This window comes from Pristis pectinata, chromosome 4 (genome assembly GCF_009764475.1).
Source record: "Pristis pectinata isolate sPriPec2 chromosome 4, sPriPec2.1.pri, whole genome shotgun sequence".
Lineage (NCBI taxonomy): Eukaryota > Metazoa > Chordata > Chondrichthyes > Rhinopristiformes > Pristidae > Pristis > Pristis pectinata.
In genome coordinates this window covers 20429992-20455291 of record NC_067408.1, presented here as the reverse complement: position 1 = coordinate 20455291, position 25300 = coordinate 20429992, and the positions used below count along the sequence as shown (strand labels likewise).

General features: G+C 39.6%; 1 protein-coding gene across 2 annotated transcripts in view; it reads right to left on the bottom strand.

The window, feature by feature from the left end:
- LOC127569791 (septin-8-B-like) overlaps window positions 1-25300 on the bottom strand; it is a 60175-nt gene that overhangs the window by 20135 nt on the left and 14740 nt on the right. For both annotated transcript variants that reach the window (XM_052014688.1, XM_052014689.1), the window contains exons 2-4: window positions 4431-4545; window positions 2184-2379; window positions 334-520 (exon numbers count right to left, since the gene is read on the bottom strand). In XM_052014688.1, coding sequence (XP_051870648.1) covers window positions 334-520; window positions 2184-2379; window positions 4431-4545 — 498 coding nt within the window. The remainder of the gene's footprint in view (window positions 1-333; window positions 521-2183; window positions 2380-4430; window positions 4546-25300) is intronic.

Genomic DNA, 25300 nt, shown 5'->3' with positions numbered 1-25300 from the left:
AGATGGGCGAAACTGCAAACTACCCACAAAACCTTATAGAAGTTTGCATCACAAATACAATCTGTAAACTATTTTAAAGAAAAAAACTACACATTGAAGATTATTTCACATCATACAAAGCGATAACAAGAACCCTTTAGCCAAGGAAAAACTGATCTTTGATACAATACTTTAAAAACAGAAAATCCCAGAAATACTCAGGAGGCTGGGCAGCATCCATGGAATAAGCATTCCGGACAAATAAGCTTTCATTACAATTTGAGGTTAACTGTTTCTCTCTATATAGGTATTTTTATTCTCATTTTTCTTGCACTTGTAGTATTTTGCAGGTACCTTGCTGTCCAGTTTTTTCATTGTGACTAAATCCAATGATTTAAGGCAATGACCAGTGGGAGCAATGAAGTAAAGGCAGACGTGAATTCTTGAATCATGAAAATCATGCAGCGAACGCCTGATCTTCAGCTCTTCCTGCAGGTAATTCTCAAACTGTGCATCAATGTAGTCAACAACTGGTTTATAGCTGAAGAATAAAAGCAGAACAATTTCTTACAATGCCCAAGAATTACTTCTACTCAGAAATAGGAAAGAAACATTTTGCAATCTCTATGTTTATGAATGATTTAATTGAATAGGACAGATTCAAAGGTAAATGATCTATTTCACAGGAATTGAGAGATTATTCCCTGTAGTGTGATTAGAACGGTGGTGGGGGGTGGCAGGGTGTGAATGAGAAACACAGCACTAGCCTGCAATATCACCACAATGGGTGATGAAGAAGGGGGTGTGACTTACTATAATGGGGTCATGAGTGGATGCACAAAATAAACAACATGATAATACAGACATTGTGCAAGATTCCAAATTTCTTTAAAGTCAACACCTCAATATCTTCCAAAGAATTACAGGTTGTATTAATCAATATTCTAGTACAATATAAATAAATATTACTTTTACTTCTTTACAATACAGTAATTTGTATTCTTCTCAGTTGCATCTTCCGTCATTCTTACTTGATATCATGTAAACAAAGCTGAAGATTGTGCTGACACATTAATTGTCCTCAAAATCAAGAAGTTTATTAGTTTATAAGTGAAATTTATAAGAAGTTTCTTTTTTTAAAAAAAGTCTTCATTCTGAGAGTCTTTGCTTCAATATTCATAATACGAAACATACGAGTTCAAAATACAACTTGGGGAAAAATACATATTCTTCATAAACCAAATTTTTGACAAGGCAATACCAATTTTATTTAGTGCACTGTCTGGCCACAAAGGCTAGGAAAATTCCATGTTATCATTACTCTTATTGCTAACTGCTGTCATCAAGCACTGTAATCAGAGGCACTTCAATTGATTCAGCATTCTAGGTTTATGATGCTAAACACACTCACAATTGCTCATCCCAGCCACAAAACATTGAACATCATAGGTCAAAGTCGAGTTTATTGTCATATGCACAGGTACAATGAAAAAGTTTACTTGCAGCAGAATCACAGGCGCATAGCATAAGCAGCATTCACAAGAAAAACATAAATTAAACATAAATTATACATAAATTATGTTATGATTAGATGGAAGTAGAGTGAAATGGTGATTTAACCTAGGGTTAAATAGTTTGTTAACATTCATTGTCAAGGCTCATGCGAGTTATGATCAGAATGACCAATGTTAGCAAGAGCATCTTCCACAAGGAACACCTTTTGAAGGGAATGGGAAAAGATGGCAGTAAGTTACTTTTAGGAAGGCAGGAAGTTACTTTTAGGAAGGCAGGTTGTGCAAAACAAGGATATCCAGCAGCTGATAGTGCAGCTGCCTCCATCAAATAACTGCAAATCAAACAATACAAGTCTGTTTCAGAGAAAAACCTATCTTAAACCCTTAATAACGTAGATGAATTGATGCATTTTCAACATCCACTTAGTCAGTTAACTTTGAGCCCAAAGTACAAACTACTTCAATAAGAGCAGAGGGACAAGGGGAAAAAGAAAACAGGTCAATAAGGTCAGCAGAGCATGAATCACCACTGTCAAAAAAATGGGGAGCAAATTACACGCCAACTAACTTAGTCAGAAGATGCCAGGGAAAAGGGAATTTCCAAAGAGCCTAACAGAACTTGCAACTTGATATGTCAAAAACAAATGAAGGATTCCAGGTTAATTGTGCATTCTTATTTGAAAAACTTACCTTTCCTCTTTATTAACTTGGTCACCAAATCCTACTGTATTAACGATAGTCAATTTAAGGTCCACGTTGGTCTCCTTCAAACAGTAACTTTGTGGCTTTAAACGTACACCTGGTTCATAGTGGGTGGCCTCATCACTTTCAAACATTGTGTTGAACAATGTGTTCATTAATGTCGATTTACCTATACCCGTTTCCCCTATGGTATGAAGAAAATAAAACAGTCAGACATTTGAAAACAATTGAATAGATTTGCTGGGTAGTAGGGCAAGTGTGCGAGAAGCAGGGGAATTGGAACTAATTTTATACTGAGGTGCTGAAGTCTTTCATCATAATGCCAGCTTTGACTACACTATCAATCCTTTCGTACCTGGCCATAAGCCAGCACCACACTCCCAATTGTAGATGATTCAGATATATAGAAACCGGGCCATGGCAAAGAAGAATCACATCTCACCATACTGTGATGCAGCACATTGATATACTTAGCATTGAACAACAGAGGCCCACTTTGTTGTCAACATTTTATCTCAATGAACAGTACTGTATGATTAATGCAATACATTTTAATTCTTTAAAATCAGTCTCTTATGCTTGTGGATCAAGTGACTATTTTTGGCTGGGATAAATGAACGTAATTGAAACGGATAAATTTATCACAGGGCGTAACCTTAGTCAGAAATTTGACCTTTTATTTTCAATTAAACTACTAACCTCAGATAAAATAAAAGCAATAACACTGAGTTTTTCAGGGAGGGGATGAACAACTAGCTGTGGTCCCTTGTGCGAATCATTAACCACCAGTTAGTGCTCAAAAGTGAAAAAATGCAGATAAAGTTGCGCTAGTTGACCAAGGAACACATTCACAAGAATGTTATAACACATGATAAACTGCACTGGAATGAAATACCATAGCTTCCTTGGTTAATATTTTACCATGAAGCACTGTGCCAGATCAGGCCAGGAACTCCAAATGCAACTGCTGATGGTTGACATTCAAGCAGTGACAGTGGGACTTCAAAAATGGAACACTGTCAGTTTGTTCTATTGCCCTATCTCACTGAGATTTCCCAGCATTATGCTTGATGGTGCAGTTTGGAGAAAATAATTTGATGCTGGATTCAAGACCTCATTGATTTCAATATGAATTTTAAGACTGCCTTTAAAAGAATCAAAGCAGAAGTTCCTAATTTTCTTTTTATAATGTATTTTCTTCAATTTGTAACTGCTATATTTGTGTGTTTTAAATGTGTTCAGTTAGCTTTTTAAAACTTTTAATAATTCTAATGTTATTTATTTTAACTTTAGGTTTTTTTTAAAAAATGTCTCTGAGCGTGCTCATCAGCTCTATAGCAAGCAAAGCTGGGGTGTGGCTTTTCCAGCTAGGGATGGGGCTTCCTGTGTTATGGAACATCCTGCTACCACATAGTCCGTTGGACCAGAGTCAGTGATGTTCTGGACTGGAACTCTGTGGCTTCCACATCTGGACTGGGTAACTATGGGTGTACAGACACAGACGCTGATTATAAAAAGGTGAAAAATACAGCCCAAGTTTAACAATTTATACTTTAAAGCCTCCCATTTTAAAACAAATCGAGGACATCAAGCATGTAATGAGATTATATTAACTCTGTGTAAGCAAGAACATTAATTTAAACACTCAAAACATTGAATCAAATTAAAGGCACCAGGCACAGTTTAACTCCTAATGGATAACCAAAACTGTCAAGGACGATTTACAATTACATTGACCACACACATTCACATAAGTATATAGAATAATATTAGGAGGACAGTACCTCAAAACACATTGCATCATAAATTGCTTTTCTGCTGTTAATAGTGAAAACTGATGCTTGGCTACAATTTCATACCCACTTGTCATCCTATAGTACTTCACCCAAGTGATCACATGTAATCAAGAGTGACAGTATACTATTAAGTTCTTCATAGTAATTAGTTATTTATTATCTGCACTTTCATTATGGGTCATTAGAGTATAATGAGTAACAGGGGCTCCAAGTCTGACCAAATCTACTGTCGTGACATTGCTGACACTAATTAACTCAAACCAAACCAAGATAACCACCCATTGCATGTTAAGCCATTCAATCAATAGACATGTCAAAAATTACATCTTTAAAAAAACAATTGAATTATTTCACCTGAATGAAATGTAATAGGCTACGGCAGTCACTAGGTACACAGGACTGCCACATACAAGAGTTTTAATGCATTGAATATACCTACCCACACAAAGAATGTTGAAACAGAAGCCTTGTGATACAGATTTGCTGACTAATTGATCAGGAAGGCTGTCAAAACCGACATGACCACTAAGGCTAAGGTTCCGCTTCTCTGCGACCTGGTTTTAAAAGAGAAAAACATGATATAGATCATAACATAGAACAAATAACCTTTTTTTTTAAAAATGTGCATCCAGTGAAAAATCATCTACCCTAGATGGCAAGGGATGGAAATAATTATGCACTTTTCCAGAATCAATGCCCACCACCACTACCCACCCACTCAATCCCAAGTCTTGGAGAATCCCTTGAGGGATATCTGCTCTTTTTAGTTCTTCCTTAACAATTACATTCTCTCTACCGTGAAGCATCATTTCTATTTTGGTGCCACCACAAGAGATGAGATTTCCTATCCATCAAGTCTGGAATAAAGATGAGCAATTACTAACAATTCAACTAGGACAGAAAAAGGTTAATAACTTCAGTTTTAAAACGTTGTGATAGGTTATCAGCCATGTTACTGTTGTGTTTGTGTCAATATCTATACAGGAACAACAATTTCTTACCACAATCTGGAGCTTATCACTATACAGTGAATCTTACTCAATTTTCACTGGGCAGCTGGTACTAAGTGCCAATGGCCATTGGAGTTTCCATTAAAAATTCATCCAAATTCCACAGAAAAATTAGCTGCTCACCCAGTGTAGAAGGAATGAGATGCAAAATTAAACACAAAATGTAACAAAGGTAACAGACCATGAAATTAAAAATCCAACATCATTAGAGTATCAGACAATAAAAGGATTTAAAATTGTGAACTATATGGTAGATGCACCAGAAACAAACTTATATAATAAATGTTACATAAAATGTCATAAAATATAAACAACATAGTAAATATGGATGTGGATTTTTAAAGAGAACATGTAATTCATCACAACATTGTTTTGGTAGAAGCTTACGCATAATCTGCTTTACATTTACACATTATTGCACTGTCCATGCCATCACTTGAGAGGGCAGGCTAATTGTAACCTCACTGAAGTCTAGTATTTCCCTATTTTTGTTTTATACAATTTGGGCTGCTGGTCAACAAGATGAATACCTGGAAACACACAAATCCTTGCAGAAACATGGCTTTAACAGTATTTAAATCTTACAATATTATTTATAGTCATTTGTCAGAATACTCCAGGCAACAGAACTAATTAATGCTCAAAACTAACCAACGACATGAATTTTTAACTAATTTAAAAAGGTTCACCAAGATCATTTGAAATAGGGAATTTATAACATCTCAAGAGGAGCATTAGCTTTAATTGTTAACTTCTAGCCAAAACTACAGCAGGTAGCAAAATGGTATTACTACAATGAAGCAAAACAAATGTGGGCAATCAACCTTAGGCTGACTGAAATAGGGGTTTATAATGGTTATTGCTAACACTTACTTTATGCATGCTGGTATTTTTAGATGCACTAAACATATTTATGGCCCTTTCCTGTCAAATCAGATGGCTTAATATGTAAAATGCAGAGTCAAAGCTGTCAAGTTTCCTTGGTAGCAGGCTGACAACATACACCTGTGCCAGCTGGAAACTACCAACAGGGGAGGAGAAACAAGCAATCTTTAGTGATGTCTCTACATCTAGGACAACAATCTGGTTAGGCCTGAGAGGATGCATTGCGCAGCAGCATGAAGAGATGACTTGGGATTTTGTTTCTGGTTCCTTTGACAAATATCTGGAAGCTAGCTAATTTTAGAATTATTGAAGGCAGCAAAATTGCTCAAGTTAAGCCTATAGAGCTGATGGGCTTTACAAAGAGTCTGCAATAACATCGGAAAAAAAGTGATTTGTGTGTCTAAGGATCGATTTTTGATCATGACAGCCATTATGTTATTTGTTTATAATTCTGCAAATGAATTGTACAGAATTGATCTGGTTAATGTAAAGTAAATTGATTCTTTAGTTTATAGTATGCATCTCAGTCTGATGGAGTGTATAGAGGAAAACGGAAAAATTATGAACCAAAGTACAACAAGGGTCTGCGTTTAACTAGATAGTTAAGTCAGGTCACACTTGTTAACATTAGAGAGTTAAGTCACCTGCAGAGATGGTGGCTGAAATAGTTCATTCAATCTACTGCTCTAAATCATTCATTTATGCCCAATTGACCACCTACTTGGTGAAAAACTGAAGTGAGGTCACTTAGTGTGTTCAGCCTTAGATAAGGTGGCACATGTAGGCTCTGATACCTGCAGCACAAGAATCAACTCACACTGTGTGGAGAGAGATGGTAGTAAAAGGGAAATGGCCAGGTAGGAACATAAAAGTGGCTGGAATTAATGCAAAAAAATTGGGAGACTGATATCTGAACAGTGGGACTACTAAATGATATAAAATATTTTTGAAGACTACAACAGTGACTTTCTTCCCAATCCAGTAGGTAGCATTGGCAAGCTAACCATATTCAAAACTGAATGTTGTTTTTCTTAGCATAGAAACAGCAGTTTTAATGGAGCATTGTGTACAACCTAAACAATGGTCACTTCAAGCCTAGTGACCGAAACATCACAAAAGCTTCTCTTACATGGCCTGGTACAACAGAACACAATAAATGAAAAGCAATGTCCTGCAGATGTTGGAAATCTGAAATAAAAAACAAAAAAATACTGGAAAATTGGTTAGATAGCATCAGTGCAGAGGGAAACACAGTTAATGCTTCAGTTCAATGACCTCCCTTCAGAACAAGGAAAAAGGTTAGAAAATCAAATATGAAAATAAAAGGGAGGTCTATGATAGGTTGGAGAACAGGACATTGAATGTTACAGTTTTTAAAGAGAGCAGTGAAGCCTTGTTAATCAGCTGAAATTCTGGAAGAGGAGTAAGTAGATGAATGAGGACAAAGGAGAGAAAAACACAAACAAAAACAAAACTATGGTGGAACTTTAGTTTATAAAACAGAGCATTTGCAAGAAATTTGAAATAAATGAGGATGCCGGCTAGTTCTGACACAAAAGTAAAGGGTTGGTTATCTGAAGTTGTTGAATTCAACATTCATTCCCAAGTCTGGTCACCATATGATATGCTACATCTCAGGGTAACACTGAGCTTCGTTGGAAGACTGTGAGAGGCCAAGGTCTGAGAGGTTAAAGAGCAAAAATATTCAAATACTCCGGTTCCATCACCTATTATGGAAGAGTTCCAAAGACCCTCAGCCAAATATTAAGCCTCATCTGTCCTTAATGAGCAGCCCCTTATTGTTAAATCAGTGATCCCTAGCTCTAGATCCTCCCACAAGAGGAAACATCCTCTCCACACCCTCCTGATCATGACCCCTCAGGATCCTGAACGTTTCAATCGACCCCTCTCACACATCGAAACTCCAACCAACACAAGCCTAACCTGTACAAAATTTCCTCATAACACAAGCTGCTTACTAATGTCGTAAATTTTTTCCTGAACACATTAAAATCCTTCCTTAAATAAAGGAGGCCTATATTGTACAGAGTTCTCCAGATGTGGTCTCATTTGCACTCTATATAGTTGAAGTGTAACCTCACTACTTTTGTATTCAATTCCCCTTCAAAATGCAACAACATTCTTTTGGCTTTCCTAATTACTTTCTGTACCTGTGTACCAGCCTTTTGTAAATCATGTACTAGGACACTCAGTGTTCTCTCAACAGTTAGATGAAAAGCTTTTTTCATTTTCCTGCCAAAATGGATAGTTTCACATTTTTCTACTCTATACACCATTTGTCAGATTTTTGCCCACTCACTTCAATTATCTACATCCCACCGTGACCCCCTTGTGTCCTCTTCAAAACTTGCTTTCTTACCCATCTCTCTCATTCTTCATTGAGAATACCTACAGATGACAAGAAGGTTAGTGGCATTGTGGATAGGGTAGAAGGTTGTTGTAGGTTACAACAGGACATTGATAGAATGCAGAGCTGGGCTGAGAAGTGGCAGATGGAGTTCAACCCAGAAAAGTGTGAAGTGATACACTTTGGAAGATCAAATTTGAAGACAGAATACAAGGTTAATGGCAGGACTCTTTGCAGTGTGGAGGAACAGAGGGATCTTGGGGTCCATGTCCATAGATCCCTCAAGGTTCCAGTGCAGGTCGATAGGGTTGTTAAGAAGGCGTATGGTATGTTGGCCTTCATTAGTTGGGGTATTAAGTTCAAGAGCTGCCAGGTAATGTTGCAGCTCTACAAAACTCTGGTTAGACCACACTTGGAGTATTGTGTTCAGTTCTGGTCATCTCATTATAGGAAGGATGTGGAAGCTTTAGAAAGGGTGCAGAGGAGATTTACCAGGATGCTGCGTGGAATGGAGAGCATGTCTTAAGAGGATAGGTTGAGTGAGCTAGTGCTTTTCTCCTTGAAGCGAAGGAGGATGAGAGGTGACTTGATAGAGGTGTACAAGATGATAAGCAGCATAGATCGAGTGGATAGTCAAAGACCTTTTTTCCCAGGGAGAAAATGGCTAACATGAGGGGGCTTAATTTGAAGGTGATTGGAGGAAGGTACAAGGGGGATGTCAGAGGCAATTTTTTTTTTCTTTTTTTTGACACAGAGTGGTGGGTGCGTGGAACGCACTGCTGGCAGAGGTTGTGGAGGCAGATACATTAGGGACATTTAAGAGACTCTTAGATAGACACATGAATGATAGAAAAATGGAGGGCTATATGGGAGGGAAGGGATAGATAAGGTAAGATATCTTTATTAGTCACATGTACATCAAAACACACAGTGAAATGCACCTTTTGCGTTGAGTGTTCTGGGGGCAGCCCGCAAGTGTCGCCACGCTTCCGGCGCCAACATAGCGTGCCCACAACTTCCTGACCCATACGTCTTTGGAATGTGGGAGGAAACCGGAGCACCTGGACAAAACCCACACAGACACGGGGAGAACGTACAATCTCCTTACAGACAGTGGCAGGATTTGAACCCAGGTTACTGTGAAGTGTTACGCTAACCACTACACTACTGTACCATGTATCTTAAAGCAGGATAAAATGTTGGCACAACATCGTGGGCCAAAGGGCCTGTACTGTGCCGTAATGTTCTATGAAGCTTACAAAGTCCTTACAGGCTCAAAAAACAGAATAGAGGGAGGACATTTCCCTTGACTGAGGAGTCTGGAACCAGTGGTCACAACTAAGAATAAGGAATGGGCCATTTAGGACTGAGATGAGAAGAGATTTCTTCATGTAAAGGGTGGTTTAGCTTTGGAATCCTCAGGAGTGCTGTGGAATCATTGAGTTCATTCAAAATAGAGATGGATAGTTATCTGGATATTTTGGGGAAATCAAGGGATACAGGGATGATGCAGAAATATGGCACTGAGGTAGATTATTTGCCATAATTCTGATGAATGGTTAAGTAGGTGTGAAGGGCCATATGTCCTACCCCTGGTCCTACATCTTGCATTAGCCTTTTGTGTCACCAGTAAATTTACCACCATTCCTTATTTGGTGCCTTCATCCAAGTCATTGAAATAAATTGGAAAAAGTTAGGGTCCCAGCACCAGTCTCCGTGGCACACTATACATTATATCATGTCTACCAGAAAAAGACCCATTACTGCCTGCTCAGTTCCCTATTAGTCAGCCAATCTTTTGTCCATGCCAATATGTTACCTCCTTCGACATGAGGTTTTATTTTCCACACTAACCCTTGATGTGGCACTTTACCAAATATCCTCTTAAAAATTTAAGAGGAACAAATTCACCAGGTTTCGTTTGAAGAAGTGTGGTGTGGATTAAGGTGTAGGAGCCATATAGTGGAGAAACAGACCTTCCAGCTCACCATGTTAAGAATGGCCATCAAGTGCCTATCAATACTAACCCCATTTGCCAGTAGCTTGCCTGTAGCCTTCTAAGCCATGGCGTTTCGTGTGATCGTCTGTTATAAAATATTGAGAGAGTACGCACCATCTCCAGCCCATCAGGCAGTGCCTTCCAATGTCAACTACTCTTTGGGTGAAAAAAAAATTCTTAAATCCCATCAAGATCTCATATCCCCTACTTTAAATCTATTGCTTCTGTTTATATACACCTCTGCTCAGGGGAAGAGTTTCTCACTATCTAAACCCCTAATAATTATGTAAACCTCAAATCAGTCACCCTCTCAGCTTTCGCTGCTTCAAGGAAAGTAAATCCAGCCTATTCAATTTCTGCTCATAGCTGAAAGACTCCAACCCAGATAACATTCTGGTGAAACTGCTCACTTTCCCATGCAATCATATTATTTGGACATGTACACAACGTCCCACTGTTCCTCAGTACGTCCTATGATCTTATCAGTCACTGTGTATACCCTTGCCCCATCTGTCCTCCCAAAATTTATCACCTCACGTTTCAGGATTAAATTCCATCTGCATTTGTTCTACCCACCTTACCAACAGTTCTATAGCCAAAAACTACGCTCCTTGTTATCCACAACACCAGCAGTCTTCAATATTGCCTCCAATAAATTGGTAAAACATAATTTCTCCTTCACAAAACCATGCAGACTTTGTCTAATTACCTTGATTTTTTAAAAAGCCTTTCCATGTCTCTTATAAAAGCTTCTAATATTTTCTCTTTGACATTAAGGTAAATGTCCTGCAGTTTCCCATTTTCTCTCTCCTTCACTTTTTCAAGAAGCCAGGGCTAAGAGAGGGAGAGGCCAAGAGCTGGGGCTGAAACAAGAGAGAGGCTGGAGGTCAGTATAATCTCTTGCAAGTTTCCCAAGACAATTCTCCAGCATAATGCAGGGGAATCTCACCAAGTCTAGTCTTCACTGCTGGACTCCTTGGGGTTCGAGATTTGACATTCTATAACAGCTGCTAGCCAAAAGGGGTGCAAGCTGCACAACATGTAACACCAAATATACTCAATGAACACTACCCTCACACCCAAGAACCTGTTTTTGCAATTTATTCAACATTGCAAGCACAGATCAAAGGATTTTGTCGAAAGCAGAAGATAGCATTTTTATTATGTGGAAATACCAAAATAATTGCAGACTAATGTTTTCTCAGTAACTTGTCCTTAAATCATTCTGAAATATCATTTGAAATGCTTTTCTTCCTCAACAAAATCTCCATTCTTTTAAATTCTTTAACCAAGGATGCCGTCATTTGAAGTTTTAATCAAAATGTCCATTTATTTTGCCTGAAACAGAGCTTCATTTGATCTGCAATAGCCCCAAGGAAATACTGCTTTGCAAAAAAGTACAAATTTCTAACCACAAGATCCAAAGGACTGTGTACAGACAGCATTACATCAGAGTTTTCAAATGAGCACTAGCTTCAGTCTGAACCAAGGCTCAGCTGAGAAAAATGGTGTCTACATACAATTCTGTCCCCAATTTGCAAATTCCTCTCCCAGTCACCCATCATCCAAACTTGAAAGTATAATTACTAAGCTTTCATCATTGACAGGTCAAAATATTGGAATTAAAAGATGAGTGTGGAATTGTAACAGTTCAACAAGTTTTCGTTTTCAAGAATAAAGAGCAACAATACTAAAGCCTTCATTCATAGAACTTTTGTTTAAACAGTAAGATTTGCCTTTGGACCATCTAGTATTTCTTGAAAACTTTTCATTCCAAAAGAGTTTGCAAAATGTACTTTATGCACCATAATTTAATTCAACACGGTACATATAAAAGCAACTAGACCGTTAGTCCTTATAGAGCTAACAAAGAATGAATACAAGACAGTGACTCTCCCAGAATGATTCTGTTGTTTTAAAAAAAACATTGCATCACCATCAAACCACAACGAGTCTGTGCCCATGTGTCAAATCCTGTTTCAGTTTCCTCCAGATGAGTTCAATTGACCAAATTGGCAGCGGTTTAGCTTTATTCGAGCCACTTAATGACTTTTAACTTATGCTAACAATTTACATGCAATTGGTTGGTGCCTGAACCCTGAAAATAAAGTTCTTATTGCTTTTGCTACCATTTTAGAGGTGCACAACCACTTTATGATTGTGTTATCAAAATGGAGACAAAAGTGTGCAGATGCTGGAATCTGGAGCAACATACAAGATGCTAGAAGAACTCAGTGGGTCAGGCAGCATCTATGGAGGGAAATGGACTATCAACGTTTCAGGACTGCTTTTACCCCCCTGGGGTAGAGGTGGGATCTGGCAGCAGTAGCCCAGTCCAGATGCTGGGTCCCAATCTGAACCATTGACTATTTCCCTCTATAGATGCTGCCTTACCCACTGAGTCCTCCAGCATCTGGTGTGTTGCTTATGGTTTTGTTAGCAAGATTTACTACTGTATGCATGTATACTCACCTGAAGGCCACAGTTATTTTCCATCACCCTTTTTTAACTGATATCAGAATGCATGCTATCAAAAGAACTTCTGCTTCAAGGCTTCCTCTGACCTGAAGATGCCTCATTTAGGATACAGCATACTGTCCTTTTGGGTCTTAACCAGGGGCATATCAACAGACTGCATTTTACTTCAAGAGTAAATCAATTACAACCATACACTTCAAAAAAGACCTCCTGCTCACTACGTTGAAAGGGACGGTGCATTCTGATTGATCTCTTAATTGCCCATGATTTATTATCCCTTCCTGGTCTTCTCTTTAACTCAAGACTGCTTAACCTTTTTGCTCTTCTCAATCCACGTTCAAAAATGGCTTTAACGGCCAAGATACTTCACTGCACTTCTGTACACAATTCATTGGAACCTGAGAACCGGAGGTCCAAACTTGCATGCATTGAAAACTTCACTGACATTTATTATAATGCACTTGTCTTGCATATCCACCGACTACCAATAATTAATATTGTCTTGTCAAAGGTTTGAGGGTTAAACAAAAAAAATCATATAACCAATGTGCTGCCTATTTACATTGCACTTCTAATTGGTATGTCACCAAAGACTCTTACAAATTTCTACAGATGTACGGTAGAGAGCATTCTGACTGGTTGAATCACCACCTGGTGTGAAGGTTCCAATGTGCAGAACTGAAAAAGGCTGCAGAATGTTGTAGACTCAGCCAGCTCCATTACAGGCACAACCCTCCCTGCCATTTAGGATATCTTCAAGAGGCGGTGCCTCAAGGCGGCAGCATCCATCATTAAGGACCCTCACTGTCTGGTAAATGCCCTCTTCACGTTACTATGAACGCGGAGGTGGTACAGGACCCCGAAGACCCACACTCAATGTTTCAGAAACAGCTTCTTCCCCTTCACCATCAGGTTTTTGAATGGTCCATGAACATTACCTCGTTATTCCTCCTTTGCACTATTTATTTCTGTAACTTATAGTAATTTTTATGTCTGTGTCTTGCATTGTACTGCTGCCACAAAACAAATTTCACTACATATGTCAACGTATAATAAACCTGATCCTGTTTGATTCTAGCAGTATCTCTTCGTAATGGCACAGCAAGTATTAATACATCTCTGGTGTTCAGCTTAAACAGAAGTTCAGGTAAACAAAATCTATTACTGAATTGCTTTATCTACTTGCAAATTCTTCCTTCTAACATGCTTTGCAGAATTCACAGTGGAAAATTATTTAAATAATTGTTCCTGAAATGAACGGATCATAAAGAAAAATGTAATGAAAATCTGATTATTATAAATAAGTGAAACTAGAAAGCAAAGTCATGAAGAACTTGGCCTTTTCAAATATATATTCTGATTAAATCAAATCTCATGAGAAAAACCTTTTTTTTGACAGCTGCAAATCTTAGTAAGTATTGTTGATCTTAAACCCTTCTACATCATAACCATTGGATAAAGATCCAATGCTCTCCACTTGTTTGCTCCAAAGGGCAGAATGAAATGGAAACATTTCCTAAGAAATGGAAATTGGACTCTTCTCCCAGGATAAAGGAAGCTTTAATGTGCATCTGGTTAAACTGTCTGTACCCACAGTATTTGATGCCAGCACTGCAAATCTGCAAAGAGAGTGTTATTTTATTTGCCTGATTTCATTTCTAGACATGATTGCTAAACCCCTTTGCTTTTGGCAAGAGACTGAGCTTCCTGGGTTTTACATTTATTCCATACCACTGATGGCCATTATTTCCTTCCAGATGGTTTCGGCCTTGGTTTGTTATGAAGTACCTTTTATTGTCAGACACTCTAACCATGCTGTGCCCAATATTGCTATTATTATATAATCACCAGCTGGCTGCAGAATGTTTATAATTGGCAGTCAGCAACATGGGAAATGGTTCATAAGGTTTCCATTTCCCCATTCTAAGATTTTAAGCCTTTGTCTATTTCAAGCCTTTGTCTGGTGCTGTGAACACCCAAAAGTAATTGTAGGTTTTAAAAAGACATTTATCACTGCTGACTTGCTAAATGCAATAATGGCAAACTCTATTATCAGGATCTAGTTAAAGACTATGAAAGTGAACAGGTCTCTTTTTTCAAGGTGCACTGTTTTGTCAAAGTCCTATTCACTAGTTCAAATGCACTGTAGATTATTGGTACGAGGTTTCTCAACCAGTACATGCCTGGGTGTAATGGAATTTTAGTCTACCCACCCTCAAACAGATCAATTTCATTGTGACAGCTTTTAACATTCAAAGCTGACGTGGCAGATCTCTTAAAATTTGTAGGAAAGATTAAAAATTCTATTTACCCTCCCTCTCAGTGGAAATTTTTTCAAACTTAATTTTGGAAAAGACAGCAAATTAAGCATTTAAATTGAAACAAAAAACTATTCTAAATACATCTGAGAAAGAGACAAATTGGCAAGGCAGTGTTTTGTGTATTTGCCTATTCAGATGTTCCCTTGACATCAGGAATGGCCACATTGGAAAAATGAACAGCCATAATAGCAAGGTGAAAATAATTGTACTTGTGAAATTTTGCACAAGTACTTGCTTCACACCAAGTCCAGGCAAGTTGAATTGAGAACTCTAGCATATTGGAATCTATGAGAAACTCTCTCTCTCTCTCTCTCTAAGAAAGCAATACACTTCCATGAACATTTTCAGATTAGAGAGACTGCCATTTAAATACCATCTATTTATCACCCAATTTACATCATAATAAATTCACTAATTGGAGCAGGTGCATGGCTGGGAGCAACTGCTGACATCAATCATTTAAGGTCAACAAATTAATTTTAAATAAAAACATTTCCAACTAGTTTGATTGTTTCCTTCAGAACAAGAAAGAATATGCATTGCATACATCATGATACCCAAATTTTACTTTTAAATTGGGCTTTACAGAGCAACACAATGAACGATGGTATTGTGGGTTCCTGTTTTACACGTGTGTGGATCTACAATAGACTTTAACAATGGAAGATATATATTGCACAGCGGGAGAAATGCACATCTTTCATTAGCCATGTTCCATTATAAAAAGGTCTTAAGAAGAAATTACATCAGATTTTATCCTATTAGTATTCTAATCAAAAAAAGCCGTTGAATTAATGATAAAATTGCATGGTTGAAAATTGAGTCTATGCATAGGAATAGTAGAATTTTAGCCCTTTGAACCTGTTCTGCCACTGAATGAGATGGTGGCTGATCTTTTTCACCGTAACAAGTAATAACTTCAGTTATCAAATTCTATAATGTGGCCATCCCCCTCACCAACAGGTATACCTCTTTGGATACTGTTCAAGGGGATGCTCTTTCAGGGGCTAGCAGTAGTCGTCAGGTCTCTGGCACTGTGACTGGCTCTGAGGCTGAGAGGGAAAGGGTGCAGTCAGACAGGGCAATAGTGATAGGAGACTCAATAGTGAGAGGGACAGACAGGAGATTCTGTGGCCACAGAAGAGAGGCCAGGATGGTGTGTTGCCTCCCAGGTGCCAGGGTCAAGGATCTCTCTGAGTGGCTACAGAAAATTCTCAAGAGGAAGGGCGAACAGCCAGAGGTCATTTTACGTGTTGGTACAAACAACATACTGTAGGTAGAACAAGGAATAAGGTCCTGCAGAATGAGTGTAGGGAGTTAGGTAAGAAGTTAACCTTGAGGGTAGGGATTTCTGGATTACTCACGGTGGCACATGCTAGAGAGGTCAGAAATAGAAGGATAGGCCAGATGAAGTCGTGGCTGAGGAGCTGGTGCAGGGGGCAGGGATTCAGGTTCTTAGACCATTGGGATCTCTTCTGGGATAGAGGCGACCTGTATAAGAGTGACAGGTTGCACTTTACCAGAGAGGGACCAATATCCTTGCAGGGAAATTTGCTAATCCTACACGGGAGGGTTTAAACTAGATTGGCAGAGGGGTGAGACTCTGAGCAGGTCATGGGATAAAGCAGTAGCCAATGAGAGCAAGTTTAGTAATAAGGATAGGGGGCAGAGTAAAGGCAGGGAAAGGAATACTCAAACTGCATTTATTTCAATGCACGAGGTTTAACAGGTAAGGCAGCCAATCTACACTCTGATTGGCTCTGAGGACTTGGATGTTATAGCCATAACAGAAACATGGCTGAGAGAAGGGCAGGATACAAATGCTACAGGCATGACAGAGGTATAGGTAACCAAGGAGGAGGTGTTGCCTTTTTAATAAGGGAGGATGTAACAGCAGTATTTAGAGATGACATTCTTGGGGGATCATCCAGTGAGGCCACATGGGTAGAACTTAAAAACAAGAAGGGAGGGTCACTCTAATGGGGCTGTATTAAAGACACCCCACATGCTCCTCATCTGGGAACATGAGGAACAGGTGTATGGAGAAATTGCTCATAGTTGTAAGAATAATAGGATTGTGTTGGTGGGAGATTTTAATTTCCCCAGTTTTGCTGGGCCACTCAGAGTGTTAAGAGCCTGGACAGGGTGGAATTTGTGAAATGTATCCAGGAAGGTTTCCTGAGTCAATATATAGAGGACCCTACTCAGGAGGGTGCAATACTGGACCTCCTTTTAGGGAACGATGCAGGGCAAGTAACTGAAGTAACAGTCAGGGAGCACTTTGGCCCTAGTGACCATGACTCTATTAGTTTTGAGATAGTGACGGAAAAGCATAGGACAGGTCCGCAGCTGAGGGTCCTAAACTGGAGCAGGGCTAATATTGAGGGAATTAGTCAGGATCCAGCAGAGGTCGATTGGGTGAGCCCGTATGAAGAAAAAGGAATGAATAGCAAGTGGGAGGCTTTTTAAGAGTGTGATATCAACAGTCCAGGAGCAGCATGTTCCTGTTACAGTGAAGGATAAACCTGGCAAGTTTAGGAAACCTTGGATGACGAGAAAGGTTGAGGCTCTGATCAAGATAAAATAGGAAGTGTACTTCCGGTTTAGGAGGTCAGGAACAAATGAATCCTTTGATGACTATTAAAAAAAATACTCTTAAGAGGGAAATCAGCAGGGTGAAGAGAGGGTATGAGATGGATCTGACGAGTAAGATCAAGGTAAATCCCAAGAGGTTCTATAGCTATATAAAGAGTAAAAGGGTAGCCAGAGAGAGAATAGGTCCCTAGAGATCAGCAGAGCCACCTATGTCTCAAGCCACTGGAGATGGCTTGGATTTTTAAATGAATATTTCTCCTTGGAGTTTACTGACGAGAAACCATGGTTGCTCAAGAGAAACAAGTGGAGATGTTTTGGAGGACATTCATATTACCAGGGAGGAGGTATTTGCAGCCTTACAGTGCATTGACGTGGATAAATCCCCAGGGCCTGACCGAGTGCATCCTTGGACTTTGTGGGAGGCTAGAGAAGAAATTGAGGAGACCCTTGTGGGGGCTACACGCTTCATCATTAGCCACTGGTGAAGTTCCCAAAGACTGGAATGTGGCGTATGTTGTTCCGTTGTTTAAGAAAGGCAGCAAGGACAAGCCAGGGAACTACAGGCCGATCAGCCTGACATCAGTGGTGGGGAAGTTACTGGAGGGAATTCTGAGGGACAGGATCTACCAGCATTTGGAGAGTCAGAGTCTGATTAGAAGGAATCAGCACGGCTTTGTGCCTGGAAAGTCGTGCTTGACGAACCTTTTACAGTTTTTTTTTGAAGAGGTAACCAAAAGGGTAGATGAGGGTAGGGCAGTGGATGTTGTCTATTTGGACTTTATGCAAGGCCTTCGACAAGGTCCCTCATGGTAGGCTGATCTGGAAGGTTAGGTCCCATGGAATCCAGGCAGAGCTAGTTAGATGGATTCAAAATTGGCTTAGAGGTAGGAAGTAGAGGGTGATAGTTGAAGATTGTTTCTCAGAATGGAGGCCGGTGACTAGTGGTGTGCCGCAGGGGTCAGTGTTGGGCCCTTGTTATTTGTTATTCATATGAATGATTTGGACACAAATGCACAAGGCTCAATCAGTAAGTTTGTGGATTACACAAAATTAGGAGGTGTTGTTGATAGTGAAGAAGGTTATCATAGATTACAGGAGGATCTTGATCAGTTAGGGAGATGGGCTGAGAAGTGGCAAATGGATTTCAATACAGATAACGCTAGGGAGCGTAATGGAATAGAGAGACCTAGAAGTTCAAGTGCATAGATCATTGAAAGCAGTGTCACAGGTAGACAAGGTGGTGAAAAAGGCATTTAGCATACTGGCCTTCATCAGTCAGGGCACTGAATGTAGGAGTTGGGACATTATGTTGCAGTTGTATAAGTCAATGGTGAGGCCGCACTCGGAGTACTGCGTACAGTTTTGGTCACCCCGTTATAGGAAGGATGTAGTTAAACTGCAGAGTGCAGAAAAGATTTACAAGGATGTTGCCAGGACAAGAGGGCCTGAGTTATGTGGAGAGGTTGGCAAGGTCTTTATTCCTAAGGATGTAGGAGAAGGAGGGGTGACCTAATAGAAATGTTTAAAATTATGAGAGGCATAGATAAGGTGGACGGTAACAGTCTTTTCCCCTGGGTAGGAGAGTCCAAAACTAGGGGGGCACAGATTTAGGGTGAGAGGGGAAAGATTTAAAAAGGGTCCTGAGGGGCAACTTTTTCCACACCAAGGGTGATGAGTATATGGAACGAGCTGCCAGAGGAAGTAGTTGAGGCAGGTACAAAAGTATAATTTAAGCAGCATGTGGATAGGTACATGTAGGGGTGGGCTTAGAGGGATATGGGCCGTACACAGGAAATTGGGACTAGATGGGTGGGCACAGTGGTCAGCATGGATTTGTTGGGCCTAAGGGTCTGTATCCCTACTGTATAGCTCTATGACTATCAAACACAGATTTAAAATTAATAAGTGACCTAACATCAATTGCTGTTTGTTGTATCAGTGTGTCTGAAAGGGAGAACAAGAGACAGAGGTGCTTTGAACTCATCAAGATTAGAGGTAACAGAGTTCTACCAGAGGAGGTGAGGCAAGGCAGGGCAGGGCTGTGCAGTATGAAGGAGGGAGAAGTATATATACCACAGGGATGTGGTCTGAAATTCACCTTGGGGTTAAATGGAATGACAAGGCCATGGACAATCTGGTCTAGATTCATATTGTTGCCAGGTCAGGGGATGGAGTTGGCAACCAAGGTTAAGAGTTTGTTGTGTGTTGGAGTTGATGACATAATATTGCTCTGTTTCTACTGAGAAATTTTAGTCCAGTTTTGTTTTCTGTTTGTTTAGCTTAGTTTGGTTTGATATATTGTTTATAATTTTTCTTATTGTTTTGGGGATTTTTTTTTCTTTTATATTTATATAATAAATCTTTTTCTTTCCTTTTATATTATACTCATTCACTAAGAGATCATTGGATCTACAGTTTTTTTTATACTTTATTGTTCTTTATGATTATCCATGCCATGATTGTTCTCTTGATTTCTTTGTATTACATGTACAAACACTGATGTTATATATTAATCTGTATTAATTTGAAAATTAATAAAAAGATTGAAAAAGAAAGAAAGTTTGTTGTGTGGACTGAGGACCTTGAACACAAAAATAAATCCATCTTCCCCCTTTAGGTTCCCCCAATACTATTACTAAATTAAGCTCTTTAGTTATTTCCTTGTGATCAATAGCATCTGCCCAGTTTGCCCAAGCTTTATAACATAACCAGAGATGGAGAAAAGCTGTTAATCTGCAGGCAAAACACTGAAGAAAAAAAAAATCAGACCACATGTGCCCATTTTCTAAGCAGCAGGCAGTATAATGACAAATACCACAGGCCAATCACATCCATTACCGGTCCACTTCAATGAAGGATCAGCAGCATCAGAAAACTGATGATAGCCTAATCTTAAAAATAGAGCCAGGCCATTTAGGAATAAAATCAAGAGGCACATTTTACTAAAAAGGATAGTGGAAATCTGGCAATTTACTCCTTCAAAGGGGTGTGGATTCAATGTCAAATGCAATTTTCGAAACTGAAAACAGATTCTTTATGGGCAAGAATATCAAGGCACTGGGAACAAGGAAAATAGAAAATGAGGTTGTGCTGGAGATCAGCCATGTTCTAACTGAATGGCAGAGTAGGCTTGATGGGTCGATGTTTCCCACACTAGATTTGTTTGTTACATTGACCTTTCAAGTGATACAAGGCTACATTAAATATAACTTCAGGAAATAGATGCATTGGAGGTAATCCAAAAAGATTCACCAGGCTTGTTCCAGGGATGAGAGGATTTTACTATCAAGAGATCAAACAGGTTGGGTCTATATTCGTTGGAGTTCAGAAGAATGAGGGATGATCATATTGAAGTATACAAGATACTAAGGGGACAGGACAGGGTAGATGTTGAGATGTTTTCACTAGTAGCTGAGTCTTGAATGAGGAGAAATAGCAACATGATAAGTGGTTAGTCAGTTAAAAACTGAGGTGCGTAGAAATTTCTTCCACTAGAGGGTAGTTGAAGCTGGATCATTAGAAGTATTTAAAGTGGAGGTTGATAAATTTTTGAAAGATCACGGAAGTGAGGGCTATGGGGATCTAGCAGCAAGCCTGAGGCGCCAGGTGGCCAACTCCTGCTCCTATTTTCTTATCTTGTCTTCATTCTTCCCTAAATATTAATCCTAGGAATCAGAGATAATGCTAACCATGGGTTGTGTTCAAGGGTCACCTGCCTTTCTGTTCCATCAACCAGAGCCGGAAGGAGTAGAAGTTTTCTCCATTTAAGTATTGGGAAGAACAAAGTCATTGTCTCCTGTCCCTGTCACAAACTCCAGTCACCAGCCACAGTCACTCTCTCTCCCCCAACATCTCACCCTTTTGTTCTAATATGGCATTCCCCAGATTTCTGGTTTGTTTCCAGGACTAAGACTGCCTGTTTCCACTAGAGAAAACATCACCCCTGCATCTACCCTCTCAATCCCTATTCAAACGTTGCATTTCTCAATAATATCACTCCTCATTCTGCTAAACTCTAGAGAGTTCAAGTCCAACCACTCAACCTCTTCCCATTGGGCAAAAATCACATCCCAGTAATCAATCTGATGAACCCTTGTTGCACTCCCTCTTTCACAAGTATAGCCTTCCTTAGGTAGAAAAGCAACATACACACCCTTCTAGGGCCCTGTGCAATAGCAGAAAGATGTCTTTACTCTTGTATTCATATCCCCTTGCAAAATACTGGCATTATTCACAGAGTCAGAGGTATATGCAAATACAGTTATAACCAAGTATAGTAGGTTTAAGTCTTCTACACTGATCATATTTCAATGCTACTTCATTGCCTGCAAAGCACTTTTTGACACGAGGCCACACAAGACGCTTCAAAATTCAGATTTTTCCCCCCACCTACCTTAACCTTCTGCTAAATCTGGTCGAGTAACTGACACGTCCAGTGACTTTTCCAACTTCTGCAACCAACTTGCTTCACAAGGTGATTACCATTTCATAATTCAACAGCAGAGAGAGAATTGGTTAACTATGAACAGACGGGAATTATTTTGCTGCAATTCTGAACCATGTCTTCAGATCTCATTTTGGTCTATGTAAATTGCACACTATTTTACATTGGAAAATAAACTGCAAACCAACTGAATTGATAAATGGCAAATAAAAATCTCAATGGGTAAAATAATGTGCAATGTCAGTGTATAACAGATTAATGCGCAAACTGGGAGCAATCTGTGAATCGAATCACACTTTTCATCATTAAAGCTCTAGTTGTATGGAAAATTAAAAAAAATAAGAACATGCAACATGTAATCTGAGCTAAGTAGTTTAAGACCATTGAAGAGTTCCTGCACAGTGCACAACTACATATTTTGTATTTCTGATCATCACGTTACAAAGAAACACACGCACAAGAATGACCCTTCACAGCCAATGACATTTTGTTGAAATGCAATAAAGTTGCAGTGGGATATAGGAGTAGGCAGCTATCTTCCACAGCACAAATGAGATAAAAGACCAATTAATTTCTTTTGGTGATGCTGCTTGAGGAATGAACACTGTTCTCCAAGAAACTTGGACCAGCAGACAAACAGTCAAATCTCATTCAAAAGTTGGTCTCCGTAAGTCTCCCTCAGAACTGCACTGAAGTGCAAGCCCAGACTACATGCTCAGTTCCTTGGAGTGAGAAAAATGCTCAACCTTTGACTCAGAAGTGTGAGTGCTACTTACTACTGAGCAAAGGCAGACTTCTGCTAACAAGGCCCATTAAAGAACAAAATGACTTAATTCAAGTCTTATGGGAAAATGAGTTCACATTACAAAATTCAGTTGGTAGAAACTGGAGAGAGGCCAGTTAAGAGGGAAAGGGGCTGCACCTGTATTTAAAAATGCAAGTAGTTTATCATCATTAAATTATGATTATTTCTTTGAAACAAGGGTTTACAAAGATCATACAATTGTACACTCGAACTGGCATTAGTAGGATGGATTTGCCAGCTGCTGCGAGGCCGCAAGCATCTTCTGCCACGTGGGAACTCTGTTCACGGCTGGTAAATTGGTTTATTATTGTCACATATACGGAGGTACAGTGAAAAACTTGTCTTACATACCATTCATACAGATCAATTCATTACACAGTACAAGGCAAAACAATAAAAGAATGCAGAATAAAGTGTTACAGTTACAGAGAAAGTGCAGTGCAGGTAGACAATAAGGCGCAAAGTCATAACTTGGATTCTTGACCTTGCAATCTACCATCTTATCATACTAGGGAACAGTTCAATTGTCTTATAACAGCAGGATAGAAGCGGTCCTTGAGCCTGGTGGTACGTTTTCAGGCTTTTGTATCTTCTGCATGGTGGGAGAGGGGAGCAGAGAGAATATCCGGGGTGGGTTGGGACTTCATGCTGGCTGCTTTACTGAGGCAGTGAGACTGCATTTACGACTTGGGATCTGTTTGATTTATGAACAGTTTCTCAGTAATGGAATCCTGCTGTAACCTGGAGACAACCTGTAGTTACAAACTCATGAAAGCAACTGACTGTTGGATAACAACATGGTGATACATATGAGAATATCACCACCACCCCACTTCCTGAGCTGCCATCTTGGACTCTGTCTTTACCTCTCATTGTCTTGGTGAAGCAGCCAGCATAATCAAAGACCCCACCCACCCGGGACATTCTCTCCTCTTCCATCGGGTAGAAGATACAGGAGCCTGAAGGCATGTACCACCAGACTCAAGGACAGCTTCTACCCCACTGTTATAAGACTATTGAACAGTTCCCTTATACAATGAGATGGACTATGACCTCACGGTCACAACAAGGTAGATCTCGCATCGCACTTTCTCTGTAGCTGTGACACTTTACTCTGTACTGTTATTGTTTTTACCTGTACTACATCAATGAACTCTGTACTAACTCAATGTAACTGCACTGTGTAACGAAGTGACCTGTACGATTGGTTTGTAAGACGAGCTTTTCACTGTACCTCGGTACAAGTGACAATAATAAACCAATACAGACCATAAATGCAATGCCATCTGGAATTTAGCATTTCTGATAGGGTCACTCCTGGCACTAAGGTTGCAGGTAAGGTGACAAACTCGATGACCTCAAAACAGAGCAGGTGGATGAAGTGGGGTTATCCCTCAGCATCTGTGAAGACCGCGCAGAAAAGACTCCTGGTCATCTTGTACTTTTTTGTTATCAGATACAGAACAACAAGTGGGAGGTTGGGTATGGTAACAGGGATTGGATACCTGGGCACAGATCCACAGCCAGGCAGAGAGCACAAGGTGGGTGTATCATGTGCCCCAGGACAGGATTTGGAAACTTTTTTTTTGGCAGCTGTGGCCACCACTATGCAGGCGACTTTTAGAATTCCTCTGCTCAGCCATGTGAGGAATAATCAAGAAAAGATGCCCCAAACAAAAGTTCAAATATCACCTTTAGGATAAGCACATCCAGAAAAACCTCTTACAGAAATGATTTTTGCAACTTGGAACATCCATACTCTACTAGACCCAAAAAGGAAAAGTTGCAGAATAGCAAATGTTTTCCCAGAACTGGAGGTTCAACATCACCTACTCTCAGAATGGAGATGAAGGCCATCAGCATTTTAGGTTGCGGCTTCAACCTCTTACGGAAAGGAAAACTGGCAAGCAACAGGCAAATGTGCTGGCATTGCAATCAAGATTCTTTGAGTCAATCGACTGACTGAGCACTGCACGGCCCTCTGTATCCATCTGGTAATAAGTTATCTGCCACCATCATTTCTGCATATGCAGCAAGACTCAGACAAGAATGGAAAGAATCTTCCTTTGAGCTTGACAAAATTCTGACATCCATTCCCCTTCAGGGAGTCTACTACAAGAGTTGGCCAAGATGCTAATGTATGGAGTGCGACCATTGGGAAGGAAAATGACGGCAAGACAAATTCCTATCACATTTTCCTTCTCAAGAAATGCAAACTGCATTGTCTTGTGTAAACAATCTACAGACAAAACAACCAACGTAAAACTTGGAAACAACTCCACTGAAAACAATGGAAAAGACAAGATTAAGAGATGTCGAAGTCACCCACATCAAGAGAGGAACCAATAATTGTTGGACTGGCGACTGTCTGATGGGATCAGTCATGTCCATCATGGTTGCTCTA